This window comes from Cnephaeus nilssonii (assembly GCF_951640355.1).
Source record: "Cnephaeus nilssonii genome assembly, chromosome: 14".
Classification (NCBI taxonomy): domain Eukaryota; kingdom Metazoa; phylum Chordata; class Mammalia; order Chiroptera; family Vespertilionidae; genus Cnephaeus; species Cnephaeus nilssonii.
The window spans coordinates 49,955,992-49,975,715 of NC_137085.1; the positions used below are offsets into that span (position 1 = coordinate 49,955,992).

Here is a 19,724-nt window from a genome sequence, read left to right on the forward strand (position 1 = left end):
TCCATTCCCCAACATCCTGGCTTCCACTTTCTTCGCCATACTCCATCCATAGGAAATCTCACCCATGCCCATTAATTCATTCAGAAGACTCACTGCCCCTGCAACTCCACCTCTCATCTCTCTCTTGAGCTCTAGACTCATATTTCTAACTATTGCTTCAACTTTTCCAAATCATGTTCCATGAGCACCTCCAACTCAATTCTGCTCGAATTCTTGATCTTGCCTTCCTCCAGAACCCACTTCTCCCTATGCCTTCTCCGTTAATGACATCACCATCACCCCAAGACACTCGGCCTAGAAAGTGACTGACAGCCCCACCTGCTGCCTCTCTGGATCAAGCACCATATTTGTGCAGAAACCATACTTCCCACGGGCTGCTACCAGCCAATTACTAAGCCCAGCAGGAGAACTAATGCTGATCCATTCCTGCAAGCCATGGGCTACTTTAGCTTCAGGACTCCCATTCCGGCTCACCAAACTTTCTTATATCTGTGCTGCTGTCTAAAATTTTTCCTACCTAATCCTCCTTCCATCTGTCTCCCCTCCTTCCACCAGGGTCAGAACTATATCACAATCTAAAGGCTCCCCTACCTTCTCCTGCTCCCATCCCCCAATAAATTTCTTATATATCTAATGCTGTCTTGATGACTGCTTCATGGTAGACCTGAACTAATGAGCATTTAACATCTCACCTGTAAATTCTCCAGCAATCTCTCAGTTTGCCTCCCTGCCTCCGACCTCAGAGGCACTCTGCAAAACACAGAACTATTGTGTTGAATTGTGTCATTTCTCTCTGTAATAATTGTTAATGTTTCCCCATTATGTAGAAGACAAATCTCTTATCAGGTTCTGAGCCCTCCATACCTTACTTTCCATGCCTCTCTACAACCTACTGTTCTATACACCATCTGTCAAATAACCATATATGTCCACTTCCATGCCTCTGCTCATGTCATACCCTCAGCCAAACCATTCATCTTATTTGCAGACCTATCTATCTCCCTATCACTTGTAACCTACACTTACTCAGGGGTCATATTTTTACCATCCTTTACCTCTCAGTAAATGAGGAATAAAAGCAGATAGAGGAAGCTGTGAAAATAGATTTGGTAATAGCTTGTAACTCAATGGTAATGAAGGTGAGTAGGCTAGAGCATTTAGTATATGGGTAAATGCTCCTATGCACTTTAATAGTCCTCAAGAGTAACACTGTCTTTACAATACAGTATAATTGACTTCATTTTGAGAGCAAACATATTTTTTAAAGTTAGATAAAACATTGTAATTTAACATAGGAAGTGTGCTAATTTACATGAATGTGGTAGTTTTTTTTAAATGTCTTCTAAGAATTTTTAGGGCAGTGAAACTATTCTGGATAATACTATACTGGTAATACATGTCATTATACATTTGTCCAAACCCATAGATTGTATAACACCAAGAGTGAACCCTAATGTAAACTATGGACTTTAGGTGATAATGTGTCAATGTAGACCCATCAGTTGTAATAAATGTACAACGTGATTAGAGGGTTGGAACTTTCAGCCCCTCCCACAGACCTCTGGGAAAAGGAAGAAGGGAAAGGTTCAGTTTAAGCTCTATAAAAACTCTAGAACAACAGATTTGATGAGTTTCTGGGATGGTTGCTGGGAGGGTGGCCCACCTCAGTTCCAGAGGGACAGAAGCTCTGTGCTCGGGATCCTTCTGGATCTCACCCTATGTGCTTCACTATTTGGTTGTCCACCAGTATCCTGTATAATATAATCTATAATAAATTGGTAAACTTCAGATGTTTATCTGAGTTCTGCGAGCCACTCCTGCAAATTAATCAAACCCAAGGAGTGGGTCATGAAAACCTTCAATTTATAGCTTGTTGGTCAGAAGCATGGGTGACAACCTGGACTTGCTATTGACATCTGAAGTAGGGGCAGTCTTGGGGACTGAGTCTTTAATCTATGAGATCTGATGCTATCTTCAGGTAGATAATGTCAGCATTGAGTTCAATTGTAGGACACCAGTCAGTGTCCATAAGAATTGCTTGGTGGTACTGGAAAACACTCCAGAATCCCCAAATGATTATAACATAATTATTCTGGTAAGATTCAATCAAAGATGGGACTACAACAATACTCATGCTCCCATAATTATGCTTTTTGCACATTGCATTTTGCCATTTTCTTTATTTCTTTGAGTCTTTTTCTTCTTATAACACATGCACACACAAAATCATCAATGTAAAGATATTATCCTTGCTTCTTAAGGAAAGAAGATATATTTCAACTCTTTACATTGTTTCAGAAATCCCAGTTTTTCTATTCAATTTCACATCATTTCTGAACACTCACAGCATTTTATCCATAGTTCTCATGGACTTGAGACTTTTTAACTTTCTGACTTAATTTATTACAAAGGTAAGATATAAGCTCCTTGAGGATAGTGAATATGTTTATTCATATATCTATCTCACAGTGCCTTGCACAGAGCAAATGGCCAATAAACATTTAACAACTAGGCAACAGATTGACTAAGTTATCAGTCAGATCTTCAGGCGCCTGCCTACCAGGAATTAACGACAAAAATATAAGGGCTCTATTGTGAGAGAATGAGTTAAACAGACGGTGGCCAGACCATATATAACCATAGAACTTATATCCTGCAGCAACCTACCTTACCTACAGTAAAGAAGCCAACCCCCTTACCTACAATAAACCACCCCAGAAGCCAGCCTGCTATCAGTTAGACTTGCAGAATGAAAGAATGCTTTCTCCAGTGACCATCCAGGAAACTGCACAATAACTTCCGTAATAATCGGCCCCAAATGGCTAGGATTAATAACTGACAGCTTCCTTAACAGTGATCCCTGCTTCCAATTTAGGACCAACCAAAGTGAAATATGCACCCCTAACCAAGCACATAGGAAGCCCTGCTTCTAATGAGCCTGCCTATGGCTTCTCCACGCCAACAGCCTCCAAAGAGGGAACACCTGAAGCCTTTACTCCACAAGGTGGCTCACCCACTCCTCCGCCAAAACAGAAGGCTAACTCCTACGGCAAGTTCAGAAGAAATAAGGTTTGCTTTCACCATTTGGTTGATCTTTGCTTATTTCCACAATTGTATTATTTCATCTTCAACTAGGAGCTGGGAACTGAAGGAGCAAGGAATGCCCAAGGGAGAGCTTTGTCACAGACGGAGGAGCCTACGGGCAGGGCCTGATGACAGATGTCATCTGGTTGGAAGACAACTGGCAGCCTCAGCCTGGGGAACAGCTGCGCCAGCTACCTAGGTGTCCTTCGGGTCAGTTCAGGTGAGTGCCCAACCCCACTGGGGTGACAGAGTAGCCACCTCAGCTGCGTTACACAACATCCCCTCTCTCTGCTCACCTCCCTCCATTAAAAATTACTCCAAGTGCCCTGGCTGGGTAGCTCCGTTGGTTAGAGTATCATCCTGACATGCCAAGGTTCAGGCCCCGGTCAGGGCACATACAAGAAGCAACCAATGAGTGCATAAATAAGTGAGGCAACAAACCAATGTGTTTCTCTCTCCCTTCCTCTCTCAAATAAATTTTTTTTTTTTAAATCACTCTAAGTGATGTAACGTAGAACATTAAGTTCTCACAAGTCAGTTAAAAGTCTCACTCTGTCAGCTCAGGGGCTCGGTTCCGGTTGACCAACTTGAACCTTAGGCGGTTTAGTTTCTCCTCTCTTCCTAAGCACACGCATGCCCACAATAAGCAAAGTGCAATTTTGTATAAACTTCAAACCCGGCAGCTTCTGTGACATTACGGACTAGTTCAGTAATTTCAGTTCAGAGATGACCTCCCTGCAAGCACTACACGGGGAGGCATACCATAGCTGAAAGTGACGGGCTTCGTCTTTAAAGTACTTCTAAATTTTGTATTAATTACAAAATAAAACATAGTTATTGTAGAAAATCTAGAAAAAGCAGAGTAACAAAAAGAAAGCTAAAATCATCCATAATGACTACCAAGAGAAACAAATGTTCTGTCTTTTTTTTTTCTCCCCTTATGTATGTATGTGGATGAGGGAAGGGGGATTCGCTTAATAGGATGAAACTATGATAGGGCTTTGAACTGAGTAGCTTTGTGTATTTCTCTAAATATGACTTACTGAGAAGCCAACTGATAATCAAGGTATTCTTTCAAGCCACTTCCTGAAGTGCCCAAGGGTAGGGGGAAGATCCTACAGGACAGGTGAACCATCTGTACTTCCCTGATTCTGTCAGGACACGCTGTCCTGTACATGCTGGTCCCTCTGCCTGCAGCAGCCTCCCCCTGCCTTGTCCAGCAGAGCATCACTACCCATCCTTCACGACCTCGCCCTAGTCCTGCACCCTGGCAGAGGAGGTGTCCCCTACCTGTGCTCTCAGCACGCCACTGCGTTTCCATAGGGCAGTTGGCAAATGGCAGTGATTCCAGTGTGACTGGATTTGTGCACATCCATAAACTGGATACTTCAGAGATCCAGGGCAGGGATTTTCTAGTTTGTACACCCACCCCCCGGCAGAGGACACAATGAAGACAGTGTAGACTGGTGGTTGGAGAGTGGATAGTGGAGCTAGACTGCCTGGGTTAGGTTGCATTTTGTCTTCACCGCTTACCAGCTGTGACCTTGGGCAAGTTACGTGTCCTTTGTATTCCATGGTTTCTTCTTCTTTTAAAACAGAGGTGAAAATGGTATTTGCCTCACAGGACTATAAGGATTAAATTAACACATGAAAGTACTTTACAAGGTACCCAGTACAGGGTAAGCCTTTGTCCCTACATAAACTCTTGAGATTATTTAGTCATAAGAGCTAACCCACATTATCTCCATGCTGCTTATAGTTCTCACAATCGTTTTACTCGGCTATGAGGGCACTGAGGACTCATGACTAGCTCTTACTAGTTTTCTCTGTACATGGCGAACAAATATGTGGTCCAGATTCCTCTCTGACTACAATAGAACACAAACATTGATTTGGATAATGCTGCCTCACTATTAAATGGAAGCACTACTAGTGGAGGTTACCCACCAATTTGCTCACCCTATGTGGAGAATATTCATTACCCAAGAAGCAAGTTCTGCTGCAGAGCTAGTCTGCTTCAGGGCAAGGGAAGACTCCGGACCATGCAGTATTTTCTGAGTCAGCTCAGACCAACCAGATGGAACCAGGCTCAAATCTCACAGAAGCTGCTGGGTTTAAAGTTTACACATAAGCCTCTAATTACTCATCAAAAGTGTACTTCTGCCTAGCTGGTTTGGCTCAGTGGATAGAGTGTTGGCCTGCGGACTGAAGGGTCCCAGGTTCAATTCTGGTCAAGGGCACATGCCCGGGTTGTGGGCTCCATCCCCAGTAGGGGGGCGTTCAGGAGGCAGCCAATCAACGATTCTTTCTCATCATTGATGTTTCTATCTCTCTCTCCCTCTCCCTTTCTCTCTGAAATCAATAAAAACATATTTTAAAAAAAAAGTGTGCTTCCAATCCTGGCCAGTGTGACTTAGTTGGTTGGAGTATCGTCCCTTACACCAAAAGGTGGCAGGTTCAATTCCAGTTCAGGGCACATACCCAGCTTGCATGTTTGATCCCCGGCCAGGAGGAGTACCAATCAATGTTTCTCTCTCTCCCTCTCCCTCTCAAATCAATAAAAACATTTTTTAAAAAATAAATTCACTTCCAAGGGAGAGAGAGACACAGAGAGATAGGGAGAGGGGAGAGAGACAGGGTGAAGAAATGGAAGCCCCCGATGTTCAAATTATTCTGCTAGAAACAAGTAGCTGAACTAAAAAAGGATAGACAACTCTGACACATTTCCTAGGCTCTTAAAGAACACCTTATTTTCAATTATATTTTAAGAAGTGCTGACCCAAATATTCTGACTTTGAAAGTCCTAGAAAGGCATTTACTTGTTCATATATTTACCTAAAGCTTGCTTTAAAAGCATGCAACTCTTCATTCTTTAAACATCCACTGAGTCAGGATTAAGATTTCCTCAAACTGAAATAGATAAGGCTTCCAGCTACCCCTAAGTCTGAATCCCTTCAACAGAACAAAACGTGCAGATTTTCTTCTATGAGCAAGGTACATCCATCTGTCCCGCCCGTCATCCTCTGTTCAGGGAAACTGGTTCAGATTTGAAACCAGCAAGGGGAGCAGTCCTCAGCATAGCCTGACTTACATTAGCCAGCCGCAGATGGACTGGCTTCATACTTCAACTTATCTACCTTGGACACAAACTAAAGCTCGCCTTCCATATATCCTCTCTGTCCTAAAACCTAAAACAAAACAAACCAATTGACAAGAGCTCTTCAGTTCTGCCTGTCCCTTTGACTGATGGGCTCTTGCCTAAGTCCTGGGAGACCTCTGAAAGGCATTCTTCAGACTATGAAAAACATTTAAACAGAAAATAAAATTCTAAGAAAGTCTGTGAGTAAATTAAGCTCTCTGAACAAAACATTAATCTTATTTGTGTGCTTCTCTATAAACATCCTTCAGATTTTTAAAAAGTACTGCTGCCTTTCAGTAGGTACAAATAATAAAATGTAGGTGTGAGATAAGAGAAGAATTAAAAGCTTTTATGGTATAAAGAACCTTGGGCTTGCAGGCCAGATGTCTGGGTCTCCCATCTGTGTGTGACTCCCCTGGCTGCATGACTACAGGCAAATCCTTTGTCCCTTCTGAGTCTCTATCCTGATCTGCAGACGTGATGAAACCTCTCAACCCAAAGGATGAGAGAACTGTCCCAGTCTGTGCCTGAGAAGTGAGACGTCTTCCCACTTGGTGCACTGCCCTCCCTGGGAAGTTTGCAGGGACCTCGAGACCCCTGAGATCAAGACCAGAAAGGTGCTGCATCAACTCCATCGGAGGGTACAAAACTGTTTATGGGACTAAATGTTCCACTCTCTCCCTCACCTTGGAGCATCCGCCGCTGTTCTGTTTGAAATAAACATATTCATTCCCGGTCTTGAGCAATCCTAACCTAGAGCTGGACTTTCAGAGACCATAGAAGACAACCGGCCAGAGCCAGCAGCGTCTAAGGAGCCCTCCCGGCCACTTACAAACAGGGTCTTCCATTTTCAAGGGCCTTTTCAAACGGATGCTCGCGGGGACCGTCTTCTCCATCAATTCATCAATGCTCTAGAATCAAAACGCGAGAGACGGTGAACACGAAAGCGGGAGGAAAATGCTTCTGCATGAAAAGCGTCACCTCTGTGTGTTGCATCTGCTAAGACTTGTGGGAACCTCATTTAAGTCGCCTAATTATGGTTTATTTTTAAAAAGGAAAGAACAACTTTGCAAACTAGAAATCGCTTGGAGCAAAGAAAAGGATGCAGTGGGGTAGCGATTCGGCCACTCCGGGTTGGATTTCAGTCGGCAACGGGAGGTAACTCGATAAACTAGGAGTTCCTCCTCTCCCAAAGTTAGGGCTCGTCGGCGGGGCGACTTGGGTTGAAAAAACAAACGGTTTTGAAGCGCGAAGAGAAAAGACGCGGGCGGGAGAAGACTGGGGTACGGAGGACCGAGCGCGCGGACTCGCTGCCACTCCAGGGCCCGGGACCGGGACGCGGGTCCCACGCGGAGCAAGGCAGAGCTCGGGCGGGGGGTCGGGAGGCCGAGCCGGCAGAACCCGGGCGGGGCGGGGCGGGGTGAGGTCCCGAGGGCCGGATGGGGGTCCTTACCGCCAGCCCCAGGGCCTGTAGCATCTCCCTCTGGTCTTTGTCCCCAGGTCCGATGTGCCTCCGGGCGAAGTCGTCGTGTCTGGGGAGGAGGCGCTCGAGGAGGCGCGAGGCCCCGGCCCCGCCGCCGTCCCCACCGCCGCTCCGGTTGTCACGGCTCTGCTGCACGCACCGCCGCCCCGCGCCTCCCGCCAGGCGGCCGCCGCCGGGGACCCCGCAGCCCAGACGCAGCCCCCAGGCCCTGGCGCACGTCTGCATGGTCGCAGCCGCAGTCTCCAGCCCCGGACCGCAAGAGTCGGTGGCGCTCTCGGCCCGTCTCCTGGTGGCGGTCCCTCTGGTGGCGGCTGCCTCCGGCCTGGAGTCCCTTCCCAGAGGGTGACCGGCGCGACAGAGGGATGTGCGTCCGCTCCCGGGCGATGAATGGGCGGCGCGCACAGCCCGGACACGCGCGCAAAGTTGTTGCTCCACTCCAGGCACCTGCTCCGCACACTTTAAGCGTCGCCCTGGGGGCGGGCGGTGGGAATGGGGCCAGCAAACGCTCGGCCAATGGGAGTGAACGGAGGGGAGGGGGCGGAGGCGGACCCCACCCCGCCCCTTCTCCCTACCCCCTTTTCGGGCGCCTGCTCCCGGCATCCTCAGTTATTCCTACTCCATCTCTGGCTGAGGGCAGAGGCTGAGGCTCTCCAAGGGGGATGCCAGTCTGGGATCTCGCTCCTGCGGGATCCGGGTGGACGGCCGCGGGTGAAGTGCCTAATGGGACTCAGCGGAGATGGAAGGCGATTCTGACCCGGAGGCCAAACACTTTTGAGTTGGTTAGTTTTCATGCCTTAATGTTGGAGTACCTTCCCCTCTGTATCTCGTGGAAACCAATGTGGGCAGATGAGAGTTCTTTTATAGTGTAGGATAGTGGGCAAGTTACTCAACCTCAACCTCTGAGCTTCAATTTTGTCATCTCACAGAGTTGAATGGAATTTTAAAGTAGATTATACATATATATGTATATTCTGTGTATATATATATTGTGCATGGGAAAATGCAAAATCTATGAAGGTGTACATTTTGCACTATCATCTTAGTTGGAAAATTATTTCTACCTAGGTATTTTGTAAATCTAAGCTCTCTAGCTATCTCTTGAGATTTTTATTAAAACGCTGAACTTTCAAAATTCCCATTGTCCTTCTAATATGAGGAAGAGAGTGGGACCAAAATCATCAGAACATCACTCGTACTTAGACTAGGGCAAAAGAGAACCTGACCTCTTGCTCTTCCTCTTCCTCTAAGCTTCCTGCTTTAATCATGCTCTGCATACTCCGGGTTCTGGAGCTGACAGCACAGAGACTAAGGGAGAGGCAGAAAAGTATAAAACCTAGAACACTAGGCAAAATGTGTGTGTGTGGCAGGCAAGGTAGATGTTATTGGTCTTCTGATAATAAGATACACTTGTGTGAGTACTGGGAAATGGGATAAAAGCAGAAACCATTTTTTGTTTGTTTGTTTGTTTCTCTGGCAACAGCAGACAGATGCATGGGTGGTAGCAGACAAGAAGTACTTCCTTACCAATCACTCACAATGCAAGAGCAGGGCAGCTGTTCTCACAATGGAAAGGTGCTGTGGTTTTCCAGCCTAGGAGGCAGCAAGAATATTTTGCTGTCCTGGACCACAGACAGCTTCCGTGATTGACCTGAAAATAGGTCTGTCTACCCTGTCTTGCTCTTCCAATTCTTCCAATGGCTTCATTTGCACCTATTACTGGCATTTTTATCCTCCTGTGCTTGAAACACATATGAGTGTTTTTATTTGTTTGTTTCCTATATAATTTTTAACAGAGACTGTAACTAAGGCAAAAGGTGGCTTTAGAAAACTGACCCCCAAAGATAGGAATCTAGGACTAGCTATCTGACGTGGTTCTGTTTTAAGTCAATGATAACATTATCACTAGTCGAAAATGAGATCATGATAGTCTTGGGCATGAAATGGAAGCAATCACTTAAATTATCAGTGAAGAATAAAGTGCCTATTGAAGACATGTCTCTGCTAGCTTAGACTCTCTGGTAGGAATGGTACCTAGAAGGACCACTGAGAGAGCTAGTAGCTTCTGCATGCCCTGGAGAGTTTACAGAATAAAATGACAGAGAACTAGAGAGCTTCAATGCTCTAAAAGAATTTCTTAACTTCTGCAGCTGCAGAAAGTATTTACATATTAGACTCAATGCTTGATCCTGCAGATTGCCAAATTATCACAGGAGCTGAATTCACAGTCTTCTTAGGTCTTATATGTGAAAGTTTGGGATTAATTTAAAACCCAAAGTCTTGGAATAGGGACATTTTGGTAGTTTGCATTGAATTTGATTATCCAAACCCCCAAATCCCACTCAGTCCCCCTTGCTTGCTGAAGCAGTCTCTCTGCCCCTCTCTGAGATACTGGCCATCCCTTGCTTGAAGATCCTATAATGGCTTCACTAAAGCATCAATCTTGCAAAGGTGTGCTAGTGATTCTTTACCTCCATGTCCAAACCAGAATCAGATCTCCCTGTACCCCAGGAAGTTGGGTAAGACATCTGACACCAGAGGAGAAGTCTATATAGGGAAAGAATTGCAAGATACTGCTCATGTACATTGGCACCAGAGGGTTTCTGTGTAGGGCTGGGCTCTAGAACAAGGAAGAAGGAATATAATATTGAAATTATTGATATATTATAGCACCAGAGATTCTAAATTCAGTGTATTAGCTCAATCAGCCAGGAGTGGCTCTAAGGATTTTCTCAATTGATTGACTGAAACCAGACTCAACAATGGCCTTCATTAAGTTATATACTAGGTTAAGATACTAGAAATTTCTTGATATAATAGAGAAGAAAGGATCCAAAGGTTTTGTGAGATAGAAATGTTGGAATGGATTGATCACGTGCAACATAAACTTCAACCCTCTCAGTGTATCTCTCAGATGGGCAGAGAGGACAGTCACTTCACCTAAACATCGAGAAATCTATTGGTAAGAGGAGCAGCAGCATTCCTGTACTTTCTATGCTGGCACCTGTGAGATGATGGTGGAAGATGCCACTTGTTGAAACGGGAAGATCCAGATGGGGCTGGCCTCTTAAGCCATGGCCTGAGCACCAATCCTAGGGGACTGAACCACCAGGAATGAGCCAGCACCAGTGCACCCTTTCACACAGGTTTCTATAAGGAGGACCCACTGGTTTCACCCCCGAATGGAAAATTAAAAGAACTCCGGCCCTAGCCAGTTTGGCTCAGTGGGTAGAGCGTCAGTCCTCCGACTGAAGGGTCTCAGGTTTGATTCCGGTCAAGGGCACATACTTGAGTTGCAGGCTTGATCCCGGGCCCATTGGGGTGCATAGGGGAGGCAACCAATCCGTGTGTCTCTCTCACATCAGTGTTTCTCTGTCTCTCCCTCTCCCTTCTACTCTCTGAAAATCAATGGAGAAAATATCCTCCAGTGAGGATTAACAAACAAACAAACAAACAAACAAACTCCAACAACAAACATTGCCTAAAAGTACCAATGCAGCTCCCATTAAATAAATGTTGAAAAAAATATTAAAAGGAATTCCAAATTATTAGCTTGCATGAGGTGCCCTGCCCAAAGTTTGGAATTGTCCCAGGCCTGAGAACCTGGGCTGAGCTTGCAGGTACAGGGCAACTGGTCCTAGCTGTAGCAAGAAGAGATCCAAAAGTTCTAGTTCTGTAAGGACCTTCCTTTCAGCAAGGAGGGACATTTGCAAAGTCTCTTGGTAAAAGGATATGATCTGGGAGGCTGGGCAACAGTTGAGTCTTTACAGTGATTCAAGTAAGGGCTTCAGAGAGTGGTCTCTTTTTTAAATATATTTTATTGATTTCAGAGAGGAAGGAAGAGGGAGAGAGAGATAGAAACATCCATGATGATAGAGAATCATGGATCGGCTGCCTCCTGCAAGTCCCCCACTGGGGATCAAGCCCACAACCCGGGCTTGTGCCCTTGACTAGAATCAAACCTGGGACCTTTCGGTTTGCAGGCCGACGCTCTGTCCACTGAGCCAAACCGGCTAGGGCCAGAGAGTGGTCTTAATGGTGTGAATAAAAAGAAAGCAGTAAGGCAGTGATTTTTCTGGATGAATTGTGAAACCCCTCTTTCTTAGAATTACACAAGCCAGAACATTATTTGGGAACATGATCTTTAAGAATAAGATTGCAGACAATAGTGTGGTGACGTCCTGGGGCAGGGGGAAGATGCAGGCTAGAAGGGGCCCATGGGGAGAAAAGGGGGACATCTGTAATACTTTCAGCAATAAAGTTGTTTTGTTTTTTGTTGTTGTTTTTTAAAGAATAAGAATAAGGCCTGGCCAGTGTTGCTCAGTGATTAAACGTTGACCTATGAACCAGGAGGTCATGGTTGATTCCAGATTAGGCCACATGCCCAGGTTGTGGACTTGATCCCCAGTACGGCGCATGCAGCCAATCGATGAAGTTTCTCTCTCATGGACATTTCTTTTCTTTTCTTTTTTAAAAATATTTTTTTATTGATTTCAGAGAGGAAAGGGAGAGGGAGAGAGAGATAGAAACATCAATGATGAAAGAGCATCATTGATTGGCTGCCTCCTGCACACCCGCTTCTGGGGATCGAGTCTGCAACCTGGGCATGTGCCCTGACCTGGAATGGAACCATGACCTCCTGGTTCAGAGGTCCACCCTCAATCCTTGAGCAATATTTCTTTGTCCCTCTCCCTTCCTCTTTCTAAAAAAATCAATAAAAACATATTTTAAAAGAAAGAAAGAGCCCAACCGGTGTGGCTGAGTGGTTGAGCATCAACTCGGTCGGGGCACATGCCCAGGTTGCGGGCTCAATCCCCAGTGTGGTGTGTGCAGGAGGCAGCTGATCAATGATTCTCTCTTATCATTGATGTTTCTATCTCTCTATCCCTCTCCCTTTCCTCTTTGAAATCAATAAAAAAAAATATTTTTTTTAAAAAAAGAAAGAAAATATAGGGGTTGGATTAAGAAATCAAGCTATCAGCCCTAGCTGGTTTGGCTCAGTGGATAGAGCGTCAGCCTGCGGACTGAAGGGTCCCAGGTTCGATTCCAACCAAGGGCACATGCTTGGGTTGTGGGCTTTATCCCCAGTGGGGGATGTGAAGGAGGCAGCCAATCAATGATTCTTTCTCATCATTGATGTTTCTGTCTCTCTTTTCCTCTCCCTTCCTCTCTGAAATCAATAAAGATATATTAAAAAAAAAAGAAATCAAGCCATCATATGTATAAAGCCTCACCTAATGGATGAATCAACAGACTTCCTCTTGAATCTCATTGGTCAGAATCAGTCTCATAGCCACTTCTGCATGCTGGGAAGCTCCACTTTTCTCTCTGTATTTATAGACAAACCAAGGAGAAGGGAGTTGGGACACCCTTACAGTCACTGTAAAAAGAAGACAGTAACAAATTAAATGTATATTACTAAGCCTAATGTTAGTGAAGGGGGATCGTGGTGGGAAACTATACTTCTGAAAAGATTTTAAACTTTGTTAAGACAAAAATTGTATTTAATATTAGTAACATATGATGAAGACCCTTACTATGTATATGTAAGAGACAAGATAAAGGAAATACTAAAAGTTCACACTCCAGAGTTTTAAGTCTAGAAAAATGGAAGGATGTTGGCAGACATAATGAAAATAAAAATGCCCAGGTGGAGAGCATGTTCAGGGTATTGGAAGTTGACGTTGCCTCCCAATATGCGAGTTTGTGGTGGTGGGGAGGAGTACTCCAGGGAAGGACAGAGCGGGCCAATGGTAATGTAGGATTGAGGTCAGAAGTCTGGTCTAGGGATCTGGGCCTGAGAACCATTTACTTCCAGGGGGAAGCAGCACTCTGGGAAGGGATTTGACCAAACAGATCTGTCCAAACGTTGAGAATCAACCTTATTTGAGGAGAAAAAGCAAAGTCTCTAAAAGAAGCAAATAAGTCTTGAGAAAGAGGGAGGAGCACAGGCTGGCCGGCCTAGAGTCCTGGCAACTGAAGATTGAGACTCTGAGAGAGGAAGAGATGTCAGGCACGGCTGTGGGCACTGTACCCAGATTTTCCAAAGAGGTCGGGGGAAGGGAAACAGGAAAAATTCCTTGAAGTTTGCACTGAGGAGACCCCTGTGACCTCTGAGAGAGCAATTGCCCCAGGTCTAAAGCCTGTCACATAGGGCTGCAACTGAGAGAGTGAGAAAGGGAGGGCAGGTTCTAGTCATCTGCTTGAGATGTCTGGGGATGAAAGGAGGGAAGAAAATCCTGTGGTAATTGAGAAAACAATGATCGTTTTCAAAACGGGCAGACCCTGCTCTAACTGGTTTGGCTCAGTGGGTCCCAGGTTCAATTCCGGTCAAGGGCATGTACCTTTGTTGCGGGCATATCCCCATTTGGGGGTGTGCAAGAGGCAGCTGAATCGATGTGTCTCTCCCATCGATGTTTCTAACTCTCTATCCCTCTCCTTTCCTCTCTGTAAAAAATCAATAAAATATATTTTAAAAAAACTAAAAAAAAAAAAACAAAAAACGGGCAGACCCTGACCCTCATGGCATTGGGTGATTCATTCATGTGGGTCACCTCTTCTGAGGTCCTGCCATGTGGTGTTCTGGACGGTGCTGGCCACGGTGGTGTAATCCAGCACTCCCTGGTCAGAGTTTTACACCAGCAGGTATCAGAGTCAATTCCAAAGTGCACTTGGTGGCTAGCTTGTGCAAAGAGCAAACAGACCATGGGTGTTTGTTTCCCACCCCCACCCCGCCCCCCAAATCCCACTATCTCTAAAAAAATGACCTCTGGAATAGCACATACAACCTCCTCTACCCATTTTGGAAAAGAAGTGTGTAAGAGACACTGCATCAGAGAATGCACAGCTCTTCCTTATGTCTGGGGAAGTTGGAGTCCAGACAAATACAGTCCTTGCAAAAAAGAAAACAACAACAATAAAGAGGAAAAAGACTGAGTAGAGTGGAGATGAAAGCACACACAAGATGAAAACCCCCAACTTTGTCAGACTGGCACTGACTGGTGGTGGTGGTGCCTCTGAGGAGGGGCTCGCAGAGCCTGCGAGAGGGGAAGGATCATGGGACTAGTTCACGGTTCAGTGGGTGGCATTAAGGGTGGGATCTGGGGGGTTCAGATGTTAGCAACAGCCACTGTGGGGTGGATAGAGGATCTTTCCCCATCAGAAGCCAGAGCTTGGCTTCAGGCAGTTTTTGTTTTGTTTTTAAGTTGTAGTAGGCAGAGGTTCTAGCAAATAATAACTCCAAAGAAAGGTCCAGTCACTTAAATTTGAGGATAAATTCCAAAACTATAAGGAACTCGAGACACTGAGGTAAGAGAACATCCACTTAGAACTTAAAATAACTTGGTGGCGGAGTCAATAAATGATACAGAATGCCCATTACTAAAAATCCAGGCAAAATCCCAGTTATTGGAACCAGGAATAGGGTCCAAGTGGTCACCACCCATACCTACCCCAGGCTAAGCAAGAAAACTAAGCTCCTAAATATTTACCCTGCTTAAAGACCAGATTAGTGGATTACTCTCAGAGTCTGAAATAAATTAAGGTCTGCAGCAAGGGAGGAAGTGAGAGGGAATTGGGGCCAGAACCAGGTCAGTTATTGCCAAAACTGTGTGTACAGCTCAGCCTTGGGCACTGACTGCTGAAGTGTTTTCCAACACCACCAAGTGATTGCAGGAGTTCAGAACGAGTCACCCCTAAGATGTGCCTCTGTGGTTGTGGATTATTTTGAGCTCAAGGCAACCAACAACCTATGGTTTCAAGAGAAACTTCTGCCCCCCTCCTTTAACTACCTAGATATATACTAGTATATGAGAACATTTATGTAGAACATTACAGAGGTAGTAGAAATGAGCCAGCTGGCCTGTGTAAGCTCAGGAAACAAGTTACAGAGGCAGAAGAAGGTCCCTTGGAACTTAGCAGACAGAAAGGCAAAGGTAATACACCTGGAGGGAAATGAAAGGTGCAGGCATGCTCAGGAGAGCATGCCTAGATAACCTTCTTTGCCCTATCTTTTTTTATCATCCTGCAATGAGCCTTTGAAGCCCCAAGGTACCTTACCTCAGAACACCATGTATACCGCATTTTAACTTTCTGTCCCTGAATCTCGTGTGTGTGCAGCGTCTCTGAGTCTCTCGTGTATGTGGGGCTCCCATGCATCCATATGTAATTAAATTTGGTTATTTTTTTCTTTTTAATCTCTGCCCTTGATCCCAGGCAGATTTACTTATTAGACTAGCCTGAAAAAAAACTTGAGGATAGAGGAAAGTTTCTTTCTCCCACACACAATTTTCAGGGGACACCAACTAAGTGTCTTATAATTTAACTGAATTCTGATACTATCTACTTGGAGATAGCTTCCCATCCTGTAACCGGCAGAATAAAATGTTCCCCAAAATTGTTCCATCCAATCAAGCCCTGCCAAAACAAATGATCCATTGCGTTAAGCCCTGCCAGAACTATGGCAGTTATCAATAGGTAACTATAAAACAATGGTCTAGGAGCTAACCCGACTTCTTTTTTAAAAATAAAATTTTAATTAATTGATTGATTTTAGAGAGAGAGGAAGGGAGAGACAGAGAAAAAACAACAACATTGATTTGTTTAACTTATTTATGCATTCATTGGTTGATTCTTGTATGTCCCCTGAGTGGGGATCGAACCCAAAAACTTGGCATATCCAACCAACTGAGCTACCAACCCTCTAATCCCTAGGTCTTTCTGGTGACATCCTAGGGCCATCCAGGGGCTTCACCCTAAGTCACTTCATCAGTGTAAACTCAAGTGTGCTCAAAAGAGGCTTCTCACAAACAAAAAAAGACGCTCTATCACTCAGGAACTTACCAGAGTTTTAGGAGCTTTGTGTCAGGAGCTGGAGACAAAGATGACATATATTTCTTATTATACCACAACTCTCCAAGTGGAATAAGAATGCCACAGTCATTCCACTGTAGCATTCTGGCTTCCCCACATCCAGTTGGGAATCCTTGGAGCTCCTGGTCTCTCTGACTCTGTCTTCATCCCGGGGTAAGAATTCTCCTCCAGTTTTAGGCCAGGGGTCCCAAGTGCAGACACAGGATTGGAGAACTGGGCCTGGCCTGGGTTCTCTACCTCTCAGCTCTGAGGAGCAATAAGTAGGCCGTAGAACTGACTTGATCTCCGATTGTAGCTCCCGCCCCTCCCCTTCCCCCCCGCCCCCCCCCCCCCCCCCCCCCCCCCCGCCCCAGCCAGTCTCCTTTCAAAGAAGCACCTTGAGTCTTAGCCTCTGACCTGAGGGCAAGGATGACCAGGAGCCAGCACACTGCAGATCTTATCTTCCCTTTTTAATTACAAGTTCCACTTCAGTGCAGCCTGGTTTCATTCACTCCCCTGTGGGGTCCTGCTCTTGTCACATTTTCCTGGCCAATTACTCTGTGACTCCCTTACTCAGGGTGTGCAGTCTTCCTTTTAACCATCAACTCTCCTCTGTCTCATCTGTGTTAATTAGCCCAGCATGAAAGCAGAGTGTTTAAGGGTCAGAGAAGCTCAAGGTTGGGAGGGTTAGGAATCAGTCAGAAGCATCCTAAGGAACCTGAGCTGTATCTTTAGGGGCAGCAACCGCCTGAGGCTGGACCCACGTATTTATGGAAACATGTAGAGACTGAGAAAGTGTCAGCACAGAGTTGCTGTCAACCTGAGTGCCTGCTTCTTCAGAATCTGGGCTCCACTGGCAGGATTTTCATTTTTCTCTTACCCTGTTTCATCAAATGTGAGTTTCTCTGACTCCGAAGTCCATGTTTTACTAGTAACTACTCTGTATGTGTAAACAATATAAAGGGAGTGGCCCTCATGCCCCCTACTATCCTCTAGAACCACCCATTTAACGGGGATTTGGAAGGAAAAGACCTATGGCAGGGACCTGATATAATTGGCACCTGCACACCGACCTTGCAGCCCAGTGTTTGGCATATAATTGGTTTTAGAGTTGAATAGTGTGTGTTGAAGTGAAAAAGTCAAAACTATTCATGTGTGGAGGACCAGAACCCTCCCCTCTCTGAGTTCTGTAGATAAGATCAGAATTTGAAAGGCAACAGGGAAAACACAAAAGTCCTGAACTGGAGGGGGCTGCTGGGGCAGATGTAGGACACTCTTCAATGATCTACTTCACTAATGTCTTCCACCTCTGGGTAGATTTTTTAAACTCTCACCTGGCCGGCGTGACTCAGTGGTTGAGCATTGACCTGAGTCGATCCCCGGTCAGGGCCCATGCCGAGGTTGCGGGCTTGATCCTCTGTGGGGGGCATGCAATGATTCTCTCTCCTCATTGATGATTCTATCTCTGAAATCAATAAACAATATATGTAAAACTCTCTCTTCTCTTCCCCTTTTTTAAAAAAGGAACTGTTTACACACATTCCCATCAGACTTATAAATACGTTTCTTTGGCCTGTGTGTCTTCATGTAGTGCCTAGATACCTCTATTTGACCTGTCAAAACTCCACCATCCTGTAATGTACATCTATTACTTGATATTCTGAAAATACATCTGTATTCTCTTTTTTAAGTTGAAACAAAGAGCAGCAATTGTTATCCATCCGCAGTGCCTTATTCTACCCCTTCCTATCTGTGTACCTGTGGGCAGGTTACTTACTCTCTTTAAGACTGAATATCTTCACCTGAAAATGGGAATATTAATAACCACTTAACATAAATTAAAAATAAATAAAAATACATTTTAAGAAATGACATACTGTGTGTAAAATGCCTTGCAGGGTCCTAGCATATAGTAAGCTTTATTTTTTTATTTTTTAAAATATGGAATGCTTGCCCTGGCTGGTGTGCTCAGTGGTTAGACTGTTGCAGGGTCAATCCCCAGCCCCAGTCAGGCACAACCAATCGATGTGTCTCTCTCACATCAATGTTTCTCTCTCTCTTCCCTCTCTCCCTTCTACCCTCTCTAAAAATCCTCGGGTGAGGATTAACAATACATAAATACATACAAACATACATATATACATACATACAGAATGCTTCACAAATTTGTGTGCCATCTTTGCGCAGGGATCATGCTAATCTCTGTATCAGTCCAGTTTTAGTGTATATGCTGCCAAAGTGAGCACTAGTAAGCTTTCAATAAATGTTAATCTCTCTTCTCTCTCTGTGTGTGTTCATCCCAATATAAAATAATTCATACCTCCTTTGCCATCCAGTAAAACTTCTTTTGTGAGAACAAAATGTGAACATCATACATCCCACTTTGTCCTATAGTATTTTTGTTGTTATTGTTAATCCTTACCTGAGGATACTTTTCCCATTGATTTTTAGAGAGAGTGGAAGGGACGGGGAGGAGGAGAGAGAGAGAGAGAAAGAAACATTGATGTGGGAGAGACACATCAATTGGTTGCCTTCTGAGAACGCAGGAATGAACCTGCCACCCAGATACCTGCCCTTGATCAGTAATCAAACCCGCAACCTTTTGGTGCTTGAGCCAACACTCTCCCAGGGCAATGTCCTATAGTATTAACATGCGAGTCCTCTTTGCTCTTCAGTTTGTAGTGCCCTTAGAGATTTGAGGCATAACTTTATGTGAATTATTTCATCTTCCCCTTGGTCCCAAACTGAGACTCTTAGTATCTTGAACATAGCATATACTTAAGAAATACTTGTTTTGTTGAAAGCATGAATGAAAATAGCCCTAGCCGGTTTGGTTGAGTAGATACAGCATAGGCCTACGGACTAAAGGGTCCCGGGTTCGATTCCAGTCAAGGGCATATGCCCGGGTTGTAGGCTCGATCCCCAGTAGAGGGCGTGCAGGAGACAGCCAATCAATGATTCCCTCTTCATCATTGATGTTTCTATCTCTTTCACCCTCTCCCTTCCTCTCTGAAATTAATAAAAAATATATTTAAAAAAAATAATAAAAGAGGAAAGTGTTAGGACAATAGGGCAATATGATCCTTAACAGCCATTTGTAAGCTTCCCGCCATAGGAGAACAAAGGCCAAGAAGACTTGCTAGACATCAGGAATCAGACCATATAAGGAAT

At 44.8% G+C, this 19,724-nt stretch overlaps 1 protein-coding gene across 1 annotated transcript in view; it reads right to left on the bottom strand.

The window, feature by feature from the left end:
• Positions 1-7,931, bottom strand: part of GLDC (glycine decarboxylase) — a gene marked incomplete at its 5' end in the record, with an annotated part of 74,809 nt that extends 66,878 nt beyond the window's left edge. Inside the window, 2 exons of the mRNA XM_079789611.1 lie at positions 7,056-7,134; positions 7,677-7,931. Of these exons, the coding sequence (XP_079645737.1) occupies positions 7,056-7,134; positions 7,677-7,931 (334 nt within the window). The remainder of the gene's footprint in view (positions 1-7,055; positions 7,135-7,676) is intronic.
• Between the last annotated feature and the right edge of the window lie 11,793 nt (positions 7,932-19,724).